At 42.7% G+C, this 13,250-nt stretch overlaps 1 protein-coding gene across 1 annotated transcript in view; it reads right to left on the reverse strand.

Annotated features, from left to right (window-relative positions):
* Positions 1-13,250, reverse strand: part of ATXN3 (ataxin 3) — a 36,058-nt gene that overhangs the window by 5,451 nt on the left and 17,357 nt on the right. The window contains exons 9-10 of the mRNA XM_079768122.1: positions 9,671-9,767; positions 3,192-3,289 (exon numbers count right to left, since the gene is read on the reverse strand). Coding sequence (XP_079624248.1) covers positions 3,192-3,289; positions 9,671-9,767 — 195 coding nt within the window. The remainder of the gene's footprint in view (positions 1-3,191; positions 3,290-9,670; positions 9,768-13,250) is intronic.

A 13,250-nucleotide genomic window follows, 5' to 3' on the forward strand; every position in this document is an offset into this window, starting at 1 on the left:
GAACTTCCTTTAGCCATTATTTTAGAGTAAGTCTACTGTGACAAAGTCTCTAATTACCCCCTTCATTCTTGAAGGAAATTTTCACCAGATATAGAAATCTATGTTGAGAGTTCTTTTCTTTCAACTCTTGAAAAATGTGCCATTTCCTTCTGACATCCAAGATTTCAGATGAGAAATTTGCTATCATGCAAATTGCTGTAGGTTATTTCTAGCTATCTTCAGATTTTCTTTTTTGTGTCTTTCATTTTCAGAAATTAGACTATGTGTGTCTTAGTATGGATTTCCCTGGATTTATCCTGTTTGAGGTCCACTGATCATTTTTAATCTGTAGGTTTATATCTTTTGCCAAATTAGGAGAATTTTCAGCCATTACTTATTCAAATACTTTTTCAGCCCCACCCCCTTTCTCATCTCCTTCCTGGATTCCCATGGCACAAATGTTAGTACATCTTTTATTATAGTCTCACAGGTCTTAAAGGCTGTTAACTTTCCTAGTCTAATTCTCTCTGTTGCTCAGAATGGGAAATTTCTTTTCTTTTTTTTTTAAAAAAAAATGTTTTTATTGATTCTGAGAGAGAGAAGGAAAGGAAGAGATAGCAACAGTGATAAAAGAGAACATCAATCGGTTGACTCCTGCATGCCCCCTACTGGGGATCGAGCCAGCAAACAGGCATGTGCTCTGACTGGAAATTGAACCTGGGACCTCTTGGTGCATGGGATGAGGCTGAACCAACTAAGCCACACCAGCGGGCAGAATGGGAAATTTCTGTTCTGTTTTCAAGATCACTGACTCTTCCTGTCCTTCCATTCACGTGTTGGGTCCATCCACTAAATTTTAAAATTTCAGTTATTATTTTTCAGTTCTAAGAGTTCCATTTGGTTCTCCTTTTTTTTTTTTTTTTTTTAAAAAAAGTGTTTTATTGATTTCAGAGAAAGGAAGGGAGAGGTGAGAGAGAGAGCTAGAAACATCAATGATGAGAGAGAATCATTGATTGGCTGCCTCCTGCACGCCCCCTATTAAGGATTAAGCCGAAACCCAGGCATGTGCCCTGACCGGGAATCGAACCATGACCTCTTGGTTCATGGGCTGACGCTCTACTGAGCCACACCAGCTAGGCTTGGATCTTTATAGCTTCTATTTCTTTCCAATTTTTCATTGTTTCAAGCATGTTTGTAATTGCTCATCGTAGCATTTTTATGATGGCTGCTTTAAAAATCCTTGTCAGGAAATTCTAACATCAGTGTCATCTAGGTGATGGTGCTTAGGAATTTCTTTTGTTATTCAAGTTGAACTTTTCCTGACTATTGGTATGACAAGTGATTTTGGATTGACTCCGAGACATCTGGATATTAGAAGACTGTGAATCTTATTTAAATCTTCTCTTTTAACAGGCCTCCTGACACAGCACCAGTGGGGGGAAAGGGTGCTAACCTGCTGCTGCCAGATAGGGGAGGGTGTGTGTGATCCCAATTGCTGAACACCTGTGGGAGTTCTGGCTTCCCACTGCCCTCCACCGATGTCTACATGACTGGGAGGGTAGGAAGGCCTTGCTACTGTTTCTCACCGACACTGTGGGAGTGGCCTTGTTTCCGCCTCAATGACAACCCTGAAATCTGCACGAAGCCTCTCCAGACACCACCCAGGCAGGAAGCCAGAGGGACGCCTCTTTATTGCTGGGATCCCTACGACCACTGACACCACGGCAAAGGCGGCCTTGCTGCCTCCTGGAGGAAGTACAAATTCCCGTTCCCCGCCTGGCTTTCTTGGACACCACCGTGGCCGGGGGCGGGGAGGTGTGCCTCATTACTGCCAGGTGGGGATACAAGTCTAGGCTCCCAGTTGGCCTCTGCTGACAGGGTGAGGTGGCAGTAGGGCCAGTTTATTTACCTCATCCAGTTTGGCTGGACTAAGGTGTTTATTATCAAAACGTTTGTCTTGTTGGGTGGCCCCTTGTGGCTACACAGAACAGGTTTTCCTTGGCGCTTTTTTCTTGGTTTGCACCTGTGGTTTCTCCAGCACAAGGTCCATGACAGGTGAGGCAAAAAGAAAACCCAGGCCACTCACCACTCTGTCATTCCTCTGCTCTTAGCTCCCTAGCCCGTCTGTCTTCTCTCTACCTTTCAGACTCTTACGTTTGTTTAATACGAATGCTCAGGGCTGACAGCTGTACTTAGCAGGAGTAGAAAACAGTACCAGTTCATCCCTTTTCATTGCTGATACAGTCCATTGTTTGGCTGTGCCAGGGGTTGTGCATTCATTTACCAACTGGAGGACAACATTTAGGCAGTTTCCAGTTTGAGGCAATTATGAATAAAGCTGCTCTAAGGATTCACATACAAATCTTTTCTGTGAAAACCTCTGTTTTCTTTTTCTTGGTTTATACACCTAGGAGTGGGACCAGTAGATCACGTGGTTCAATTTACTTTAAGAAAATATTAAACTGTTTTCCAAAGGTGCTGTGCCATTTAAATTTCTACTAACAATGTAGGCGAGTCCCAGTCGCTCTGCACCTTGTCAGCCTCTGGTGTTGTCAATTTTGTTTCTTTAGCAAACCATTCTCAAAGGTGTGTAATGGTGTGTCATTGTGGTTTTAATTTGCATTTCCCTAATGATGAGTGATGTTGGGCATATTTTAATGTGCTTATTTGTCACCCATATATTTATCTGGTGAAGTATCCGTTCAAATCCTTTGCCCATTTTTTGAGCTGTTTTCTTATCTCTGTTTTGAGAGTTCTTCACACATTCTGCTTAGAAGTCCTTTGTCATATATAGTTTTTCAATCAACTTCTATATATATATTTGGCCAAAGTTTAAGACTTATTACATCTAGGCCTGGTATGTAACTCTAGACTTCCTGTTACTACTTAGACTACACTTAGGTGGTTTTAGTTGTCCAGGGGGTAAGATGTATTTATTTTCTACCTAGCAATATTCATTACTTCTGAAGAACTTGCGTAGAATGTACTAATTACTGTGACGTTGCAGGGTATCATTCAAAATTTTAAAGAAAAATACTCTGAGTGCTCTAGTCTGCCTGCTCCTTAATCCAGAGAAATTTAGTTTACAAATTCATTTAAAAATTCGATACAATTAAAGAGAGAAAAAAACAGCCTGTAAAGCCAAAATCACACAGAGCCTGTGTGTCAAACAGTGTGGAGGTAACGACCGTGATGTCCAGCCGGAGGTGTACCTGGGTCACTGCCAACTGCTCTGGAACTTGTGGTTGGTGTTTCACGTGGGTGCGAACGCTGTCCTGGTGGATCCTGCTGCTGCTGCTGCTGTTGCTGCCTGAAACATGCAAAAGAGAATTAAACAAACCAACCTTCAGAATAAATAAGCCATGAGAAGTGCTATTCACATGGAAAATAAATGGTTCCCCAAAACGAAAGTCACTGGCATGAACACCACAACAGGATGCAAGAGCAATCAGTCTGGTATATGTTAGTTAAAAGTATCACAGTGCGATCCTAGAAAATCTGGATGTAAAATTTGCATTTATCAGAGAAATTAGTAGACAGGTATTTTTAACCATAAAATAACACATTGTACAAAAGGATTCACTGGCAGCTATTTTTATGCAAATGTGTTGGTTTACAGATCCTTAATATTGTGGAAGGTCACTGAAAATAAGCACTTCAAGGAAAGTAAAGCATCTCAAATTACCGTAAGCGTTAACATGATCTTTCCATGGCGGACTCCTTCCTGTCATTCAGATCTGAGCTTCACATCTCTTCAGAGATACCTTTCCTGCCCACCCTCCTCAGTGGCCACCTGGCATTCCCCCTATCTCATCACTTCATTCTAATTTTCAGCATAAACTTATCACCATCTGGTGTCTTCTGTCTTCCTCTTTAGAGTGTACGCTAACAAGAGTACACCCCTTATCTTGTTTGTTGCCCAGTGCATAAAACTATGCCAGGCATTAATAGACACTCATTAAATACTTGATGAATGCAAGAAATGAAACCTATTTAATATACGTTACCAAGTTTCAGTAATATCTATTACATTAAAATAAGTTCTCCCAGTATGTCATAAAACATTTAAACATGATGGTTATGATGGTGTAATAGGTAGGTCCTTGTACTTAGAAAATATACACTGAAGTGCCGACATGTAATGAGAAATCATGTCTGCAAGTTATTCTCAAATGGTTCAGAAATGTGACAACTGGGGAATCTGAGTGATGGGTATATGGAGCTCTGTGAACTATTTCTGCATTTATGTATATTTAAATGACTTCATACATATATATATGCTAAAATTAAAAAACCTGAAAAACAGCAACAATCTGAGAAGCCATAGCTTTCAAAAAAATGCATAAAAGGATTTTTAAAGGAAACAGAATTTTAAAATTAGCAGTAACACTATTAATAGCACATTTTTTCCAGGGTCCCCCTTAATCTTGTGTTTTAAATATGAGCAACAAAGAAAATTCAACCAGTGGAGAATCTCACTTTCTCCTTGTTGGTCTTGGAGCGAGCATACTGACATCTGCACATGTTTATGACTCTGGTGTGCAGGCTAATGATGTACACGTGGGCAGTATACTCCTACTAGCATACTCTGACTCTGGAACGTGGCACAAGAAAGACAGGTTGTGAATTATGTAGATTTCCTAGCACATCAGGTATCTCTCCATGCCCACTTCTTCCTCCACTCAAGAAAACACATCAGAGTGCAAGGGAGTGACAGGTGAGACAGCGACTGTAGAGTGGCAACTTTTATTCTACTTTAAATTCATGAAAAGCGAGTAAATGAACTGCCAACCTTGAAACACTTCTAACACCTTTAATATGTGATGACACCGTAAGATAGAAAGTGCTCAAATAGCACTCAGCATCCATTCCCACTGTGCCTTCTGTATCACAGAGTGGGGAAAGCTAAAAGCGACATGCTTAAATTGCTTTAGACCTAGGGTTCTGGAAAAAGAGTGCTTTCAAAGCATTTGCATGAGTTTTAAAGGGCAGAAATGAGGCACAGCCATCTCCCTGCTGCTTTCGTTGTCCTCTGCACCAAGTCAAGTCATAGAGATGCCAGTCCCAGAATTCTGCTTTACGGCAGTTGCAGTGCAGCCAGATTTCATGCTCCTGAGTCTTCATGTCTAGACAACTGTGGTGACAGTTTCCGGATCCTAGGATCACAGCTCAGGCAGTGTGTTCCTAAACTCGGTATCCTGATTCTCCATTATCTCAACTTGGGCAGTGGTCAAAGCTCTTCAGACAAGTTGGAATTCTGGAGACCTGGCCTACAGTCTATATTCAGCTCTTCCTAAGATTGTGTAAGGCCTTACCTTGTGTATTAAGTACTTCCTGCTTAAAACACCTCTAAACAGTTTATGTTTCTTAAACTGAACCCTAACCAAGCCATGCCACTGAAGTGGTGGCTCAGGTATTAGGCAATCAAAAAATGAAAGCAATCCATGACCACGAAAACAGTACTTGTTGGGAAACACTTTTTAAATTAAGAATCTGCATCATTTTAGAGAAAACCTGTGAGAAGACGTTAATCACACTAATGTATATCTGTGGAGCACATAACAGTTTATGAAATAGTTTTGCATACCTTGCCGAATTTTATGCTTATAACATGTGAGTGAAGGCAGGTTTTGTAATGACATAGCTGATATAATAGTTTTGCTTTTTTGGGGTTTTATAATGGGTAAAATGGGTTTAGAGATTATTACTGAAAAAAAAATACGGCTATGAAAAATTTAACAACTCTTATTCATAACATATGAGCTTGTAACAGGTAGATTTTTAACAGTATTTTTATGCTACATGCATGAATACATTAAGTATGAAGCTTCAAATGTCCTACAAAAAACAAAAACTCTGACCAAACCTATAAATTTTAATAAATAACAAGTTAGCATCATGGTCAGTTTGAAGAGGGTCAGAAGGAAGAGTTAAGTCGAGAAGCTTACAGCCACATTTCCAAAGATGGAAGCTAGAGAGACAGGGGCCCATCTAGGCTTAATAATTAGAAATTCTAGTGAAAGGCAAGTATTAGTTTTCAGCCCCTTTATTAATGAGCCCTACATGATTTTGAATGCTAGTCAATGTTAAAAAGAAATACCAAGAAGTTAGCTCTTAACTCCGCTCAGCAACATTTGACTCTAAATCTTCTCTAGTTCTCCACTAGTATTTTTGTTTGTTTGTTTGTTTGTTTTTATTGAGCCTGGCCGGCATAGCTGTGGTTGAGCATTGACCTAGGAACCAGGAGGTCACGGTTTGATTTCCAGTCAGGGCACATGCCCGGGTTGGGCTTGGTCCCCAGTGGGGCCTGCAGGAGCCAGCCAATTAATGATTTTCTCTTATCATTGAAGTTTCTGTCTCTCTCCTCTCTCTCCTCTCTCTCCTCTCTCTCCTCTCTCTCCCTCCCTCTTCCTTCCTCTCTGACATCAATAAAAATATTTTTTAAATGTTTTTATTGATTTGAGAGAGAGAGGAAGGATGAGGGAAAGATAGAAAAATCGATGAGAGAAATATCGATCGGCTGCCTCCTGAGAGCCCCTACTGGGTAATCAAGCCCAAAACCCAGGCATCTAACAGGAAGCTAACCAGTGATTGATCTCTTGGTGCACTGGACAATGCTCAACCAACGGAGCTACATCAGCCAGAGCCCCACCAGTATTTTTGAGATCAAACCAGGAGGGAGAGGATGGAAAAGCTGAAACTGGAAACCTTCACTGCACACCTTCCTCCCCATCAACCACTCTCCAACCAGGAGGGAGCTATACCGACGCTCAGCCATCATGAAAGGGAACAGGGTTGATAAACCATCTGCATTAGTTATCACTGGCATTGTGCTTGTTAGAACGTACTTGGTCATTATGGAATGCTACTGCATTATTCTTTACACTCTAAAAAGTTCAATGTATTAAAAATTCCACATTTCTAATCCAAAACAATCTTTTAAAATGTTTAAATAAGAGAGGGATTTGTTTTTTATACTTTAAAAGATGGTTTCCTTTTCTTAGATGTATTTGTGAACTTTGTAGATTCTCTATTAAGTATGTCTATTTGGACAATTTTATTCTGGCAAAAAAAAACCCAAAAAAACACAAAGTCTGAAAAAAAAAATGGTAGAAGAATCACTTGGAAATTACTTGGAAAGCAGTTTAGAAATCTGTACCAAGGCCTTAAAAATGTTCATGTTCTTTAACTAAAAAATCTGACATCCTCAGAATAATGAGAAGAAACAATGATAGATCTGAGGCACCGAGTCAGTACATGGATAGTTCGTTGCACTATCTACACTAATAAAAGAGAAACATGCAAATTACCATCACTCCGCTATACTACCAGCTAATCAAGAGTGAGTATGCAAATTAACCTGAAAACATGGCAGGAGTCCCCCCCCCCCCCCGTCCCTCACCCCCCACTTCCCCTGCCACTCCAGGCCTGTGGGGGTCAGAGAAGTCGGGCGCCAGTGCCTTGAGGCTGGCTGCAGCCCAGGAGATGAAGAAGCTGCCTGCCCCATGATCCCAGGCCGCAGCCAGCTGGAGAAGTCACCTACACTGCATCCCAGGGAAGACGGAGAAGCCACCCACCCCGCAGTCCCGGGCACCAGCACTTGTGGCTGCAGCCCAGGCGAAGCCACCTGCCCACCATCCCCTGCAGCTGCAGCCAACCTGGGCACCTATGGCTGACCAGAGGGAGGGAAGCCTGGATCCCGGGTGCTTGTGGTTGGCTGGAGGAGGGAGTCCTGGGTTCTGGATGCGGGGCCGAGGCAGAGGTGGTTAGGGGCAATCAAGCCAGCAGGGGAGCAGCTAAGGACAATCAGACTGGCAGGCAGAAGAAGTTAGGGGCAATCAGGCAGGCAGGCGAGCGGTTAGGAGCCAGCAGTTCTAGATCGTAAGAGGGATGTCCGACTGCCGGTTATCCCCTGAGGGGTCCCAGATTGGAGAGTGTGCAGGCCGGGCTGAGGGACACCCTTCCCCCGCAGCCCCCCATGCACAAATTTCGTGCACTGGGCCACTAGTTAATTATAATAGCAAAAATCAAAATGTTCATATATAAATTGTGATACATACTTTAATTTTACAAAGTATCATATAGCTTATTTACAAAGAATACTTACTATTAGGGGAAAATGGGTATAAGTAATATATGTGTGTGTCTGTGTGACCAGAAGAAAATGTGGCAAATACTAACATCAGTTATTAAAGGAAAGTAGAATTATGTTTTCTTTTAATTTTGATATGTCTTAAAATAAAACTTCTAGGATATTAGTTTTATCTAAGTAGTTTTAAGTTATTTTTAATACTAACTAGATATTTTATGATATTATAAAATATTATTGTGTGACAATAGCATTTGGCTATGTAAAAAAATAAGCTCATATATTTTAGAGAGGCATACTGAAATAAATATGGATAAATGATATAATGATTTAGATTTGTTACAAAAAAATCCCAGGTTGGGGGTAGAAGAGTGAAGAGCATAGGAGATGGGGACATAAAAACACAAGGCTGGTCATGTGCGAATATTTGTTACATCTGGGCAATAGGGCTTCATTATGCTGGTTTCTCTACTTTTATATGAATTTTAAGTTTGTCATATTTAAAAAATAAAAGTTAAATTTAAAAGGAAGTAAGAAGTACTAATAGCACTATTTTGAAATTTTACATATAATTAAATCCATTAATCTATCACTGAATAAAGACTAGAAATATCTCACATTAAGAGGATGTCAGTTGATCAGAACTTTCCTTCATATACTTCTGAGCTGTGACTTAAAAACAAACAAACACAGAAAACAAGTAAATATTATCTCCATTACACCATCAAATTTTAGCTCCAATATCTTAGGTACCACTAAAACACTGCCAAATATGACTGTGAGATGCTTCTCAGGTGCAGAGATGTTGAGATGTGAGAATATATGCATCTTAGAATTGATGAAGTACAGTAATTAACAGGCCAACTTCAGCCACTGGCCTTTTGGTTTGTGATCTGGGATCAGAGGATCTGAATATCTATTACAGATGTCGTAATTTTCATGATGGATTTTTATCATTAAGATAAAGGGAAGACCTGTGAGTGATAGTTATTGGAAAGAGTGGTATTTTTCTGGGATACAATTTTTATTTTAAGGGCACTTTTTATAAAGCTGGTACAAAGTTAGGTTTCAGGAGCTGATGATTCAGATTTATGGTCTGCCCTCACATCCCGGATGCTGCCAGTCCTGCAGTACCGCACTAGAGCGCATGAGCAGAGCTCTTAGCCACCACCTCTATCTGTGGTAGGAGTGTGCTCCCCTACCTCAAATGCTGTTCGCTATGAACAGACAGAAGAACACTGCAGGATGAGGAACTGAGAAGCATGTTCAAAGGATCATTAAGCATTGTTCTTGCCTTGATCAAATTTCATTTTCCTTTTGATGATTGAAATTTCACAGGGTTTCCTTCACCCAATTTCATGTAAATTTAATTAGTATTGGGGCAAAGTTTCCCCCTAAAACAACATTCCATTTCACAGTTTATTTGTTGTAATTTACAATAAGTACATTCAAATGTTCACAGGGTCAGGGAGTAACCAGTTTTTTTAAAAAAGAATCCTAAATAAAATAAATAGTTTAAGCCAAAGCTATAAGTTCACAAATAGAAAAATAGCCAAAGTAAAGACTGAATATGCAATTTTAATATTGTACCAACTACTTTACTTTTCAAAGTAGGCTTCTCTTCTCTTCCGTAGCTCTTCTGAAGTAAGCTGTGTACCTGATGTCTGTGGAACATCTTGGGGTGTATTTCTGGAACTACCTGAAAACAAATGAAAATAGGACAAAAACAAACAGTTTATTTACCAGGTAAAGTAACAATATGTTTATACTTATGTGAATTACACACAAAAGATTTTTTAAATTTAAATTCTTTATTGTTTAAACTATTACATATGTCTCTTCCCCCCCCCCCCCCCCCATTGGTCTCTCCCCAGCCACTCCTACCTCCTCACACAAAAGCTTTTAAAATGTTTTCTTCTTAAACAGATTCTGCTACTACTCTGTAAATACTAGATGCCCTAGGCCTGGCCTGCCATCAGGGCCGATCCAGGCCTTCCAGCTGCCAGGCGTGGGCCTTCCTTCCCGCTGCTGGCTGGGGCCTCCCTTTCCTGGCTGCCAGCTGCTGGCCAGGGCCTCCCTTCCCCAGCTGCCAGCTGGGGCCTCTCTTTCCCGGCTGCCACCTGCTGGCCAGGGCTTCCCTTCCTTGGCTGCCGGCCGGGACCTTCCTTCATTCTGCGCCGGCCCCTGGTGGTCAGCGCACATCATAGCAAGCAATTGAACTCCCGGTCTCCCGGTCAAACTCCCAAGGGGACACTTTGCATATTAGCATTTTATATAGATAGATAAGAAAGGGTCTGAAAGCCTCAGGGGATATCTGAATAACACAGTTCAAACCTAACCAGTATCCACTACAGCAGTGATGGCGAACCTATGACACGCGTGTCAGTAGCCATTTCTGATGACACGCGGCCCCTGAGGCGGCCGCATGCCGAGGATGAAACATTTGCTGCTCCTGAGGATGAAACATTTGCGAAATAATGTTTTTTCCTCAAAGTGACACACTACCCGAGTTATGCTCAGTTTTTTGGCAAAGTTTGACACACCAAGCTCAAAAGGTTGCCCATCACTGCACTACAGCCAAAGCTGTCACCCAACTGTGGTAGCAAATGTGAAGATTTAAGTCCAACAACCAACTAGGGAGGAAGAGCCATTAACACCACTCTTGTGTGCTCTCTTTTAACTTATTAGACATCAATTTATACGTCCAAAGACATAGAATTCCTTAGAACCAACTTAAAGCGGATGATCATAAAACAAACACATTCTCTGTGTTCCTTTATCTTCAAAAATTTGGTCCTACAACAACTTAAGTATATTTCCATGGTCTCATTTATTGCACCAACCAAAGATTTCGCACAAATTGTGAAATAAAGTGGTAAGAAGAGTGAATTACACACAAATAACTAAAATTGCAAAAGCTGGTGTCTGCCATTACCTCAATTTTATTTAGATACTAGAGGCCTAGTGTGCGAAATCGCGTGAGACCCAGACCTGCCTTGCGTGAGTAGCTCGCCTCCACGAGAGCCACCGCGCCGCGCGAGCCTCTCCACGCCCCACGAGCTGCAAGAGCCACGAGCCCAGCCGCAAGTGGCTCACGGGCTTGTGGGGAGGGACTAAGAGGTGCTCCATGCACCTCCTGGTGACCAGTCATTTGGTCATTCCAGCGTTCTGGCCACTGGACTTTTATCATATAGATTTCAGGAATTCAACCAATAATTTCATTAGAAAGTAGAAGGCAAAATCATATTAATTAAATGAAAACAAAACTATCAAAAGAAATTTCTCATGCTTTTATGTAAGCCACTTAGAGCTACAAACCAGACATTTCCTTCCACCTGGATTCCCTAGGGAATGTCTTACTTTTCCTCTGCTTATGGGCTTACATTACTATAAAAGCATCAAAGTGGACTCAAGCTATACGTTGCACAGACACCAATGTTAGAGTTTTCTAAAATAAATTTATATTCTCTGTCCAGGCCTTCCTTTGGGCCCAACAGCAAATACATTTATGAAACAGTTGGCCTGGGTAAGAGTTCCCCCACTTTTGCCCACAAAGATTAACCTCAGTTTATTGCTGTGTTAGTATAGTATTATAACCAAATGGAATAACCAGAAATAAAAATATAGCTAGTTATCTGTGGTGGGCTGGCACGGCCATGGCATACTCATCCCCAGGGCGCCTTATGTGCCACACGAGCTCAGTCAGGTTCAGTGACCCTGAGAGGGGGCGGTGAAGGATTGAGAAAAGACAGACGAGAGAATAAAAGCTGGGTCTGGGTGGGATGCTGCTCCCGGATGGAGAGAGAGCGCCAGGGACTACAAACTGTGTCTTTATTTTATAGTCAGAGTCCATGAGGCAAAGTAAGGGCATGGTCAAGATGTTTACAACATTCTCGTGAGTTTTGATCCTACTCAATTACATGCACCTGAACTCTACCAAGCCCACATCACTCAGGCACGTGGGGCCACGTGTTCGGACCATAGGTTCAAGCTTACAACTGTAGCTGTTGGCTATAATTGTGCTGTGAGGGCTCTGCCTTCCAAGCTGGGACTTTCACGTGGCAATGAGAGGACTGTGCCCTCTCAATAGTCCAAGGCTTGAACCTGTCCAAACACTGGGGCCACTCTCCACAGTTATCTTGACCAGTGTGGCTTGGTTGGTGGGAGCATTGCCCTCTGCACCAAAGGGTTGTGAGTTCGATTCCCAGTTGAAGAATGTGCCTTGACTGCGGGTTCAGTACCCTGGCCCTGGTAGAGGTGTGTGCAGGAGGATGCAGCATATTGATTTTCTATCTCACATCAATGCTTCTCTCTCTCTCCCTCTCTGACCTGCCCCTTTCTCCCTTCCTTCCCCTCTCTCTAAAAATCAATGAAGCATGGCCAGTGTGGCTCAGTGCTTGAGTGTCGACCCATGAACGGAGGTCACGGTTCAATTCCAGGTCAGGGCACATGCCCAGGTTGTGGACTTGATCCCCAGTAGGGGGTGTGCAAGAGACAGCCGATCAATGATTCTCTCTCATCATTGATGTTTCTATCTCACTCTCCTTTCCTCTCTCTGAAATCAATAAAAACATATTTTTAAAAATATCAATGAAAATGACCTCGGGTGAGGATTAAAAAATATATATTTAGTCCTAATATAACAAAGGTGGTAAAAGTTATCCTACCTAATAAAAAGGTAATATACAAATAACCATCACTCCGCTACGCCCACGACTGGGCGGCGGGAGGCTGGGGGGCAGAACTCGGGGTGGCATATCTGGCCACTGAGAGGGGGCGGGACTCGGGGTGGCATAACCCACCCCCCGTGCCTCTCAACTCCCACCCCCCGCGCCTCTCAACGGCAATCCGGCCGCTGAGGGGGGCTGCCTCGGACACCCTGGACACCAGGCTCCCCTACCATCGGAGGCGGGGAGCTGGTTGTCCGCACCGGCTCCAGGCCAAAAGCCTCAGAGGCTTTTGGCCTGGTGCACGTGCGTGCACCCGATCCCCTGTCGTGCTCCACTCTGTCAGCGCCTCAAGCCCCAGCAGCAGCGGCAGCGGCTGGGAATGAGCTGGTGATCCCAACAGCCTGGCAGCTCAGTGGCGGCGGCGGAGGCAGCATTGGGCCTGGGGACTGGCGAACAGGCAGAAGATGGCCCTGATCACAGGAGGCTAGGCCTAGGGACCCTACCCGCACGAT

Source organism: Cnephaeus nilssonii (assembly GCF_951640355.1).
Source record: "Cnephaeus nilssonii genome assembly, chromosome: 4".
Classification (NCBI taxonomy): domain Eukaryota; kingdom Metazoa; phylum Chordata; class Mammalia; order Chiroptera; family Vespertilionidae; genus Cnephaeus; species Cnephaeus nilssonii.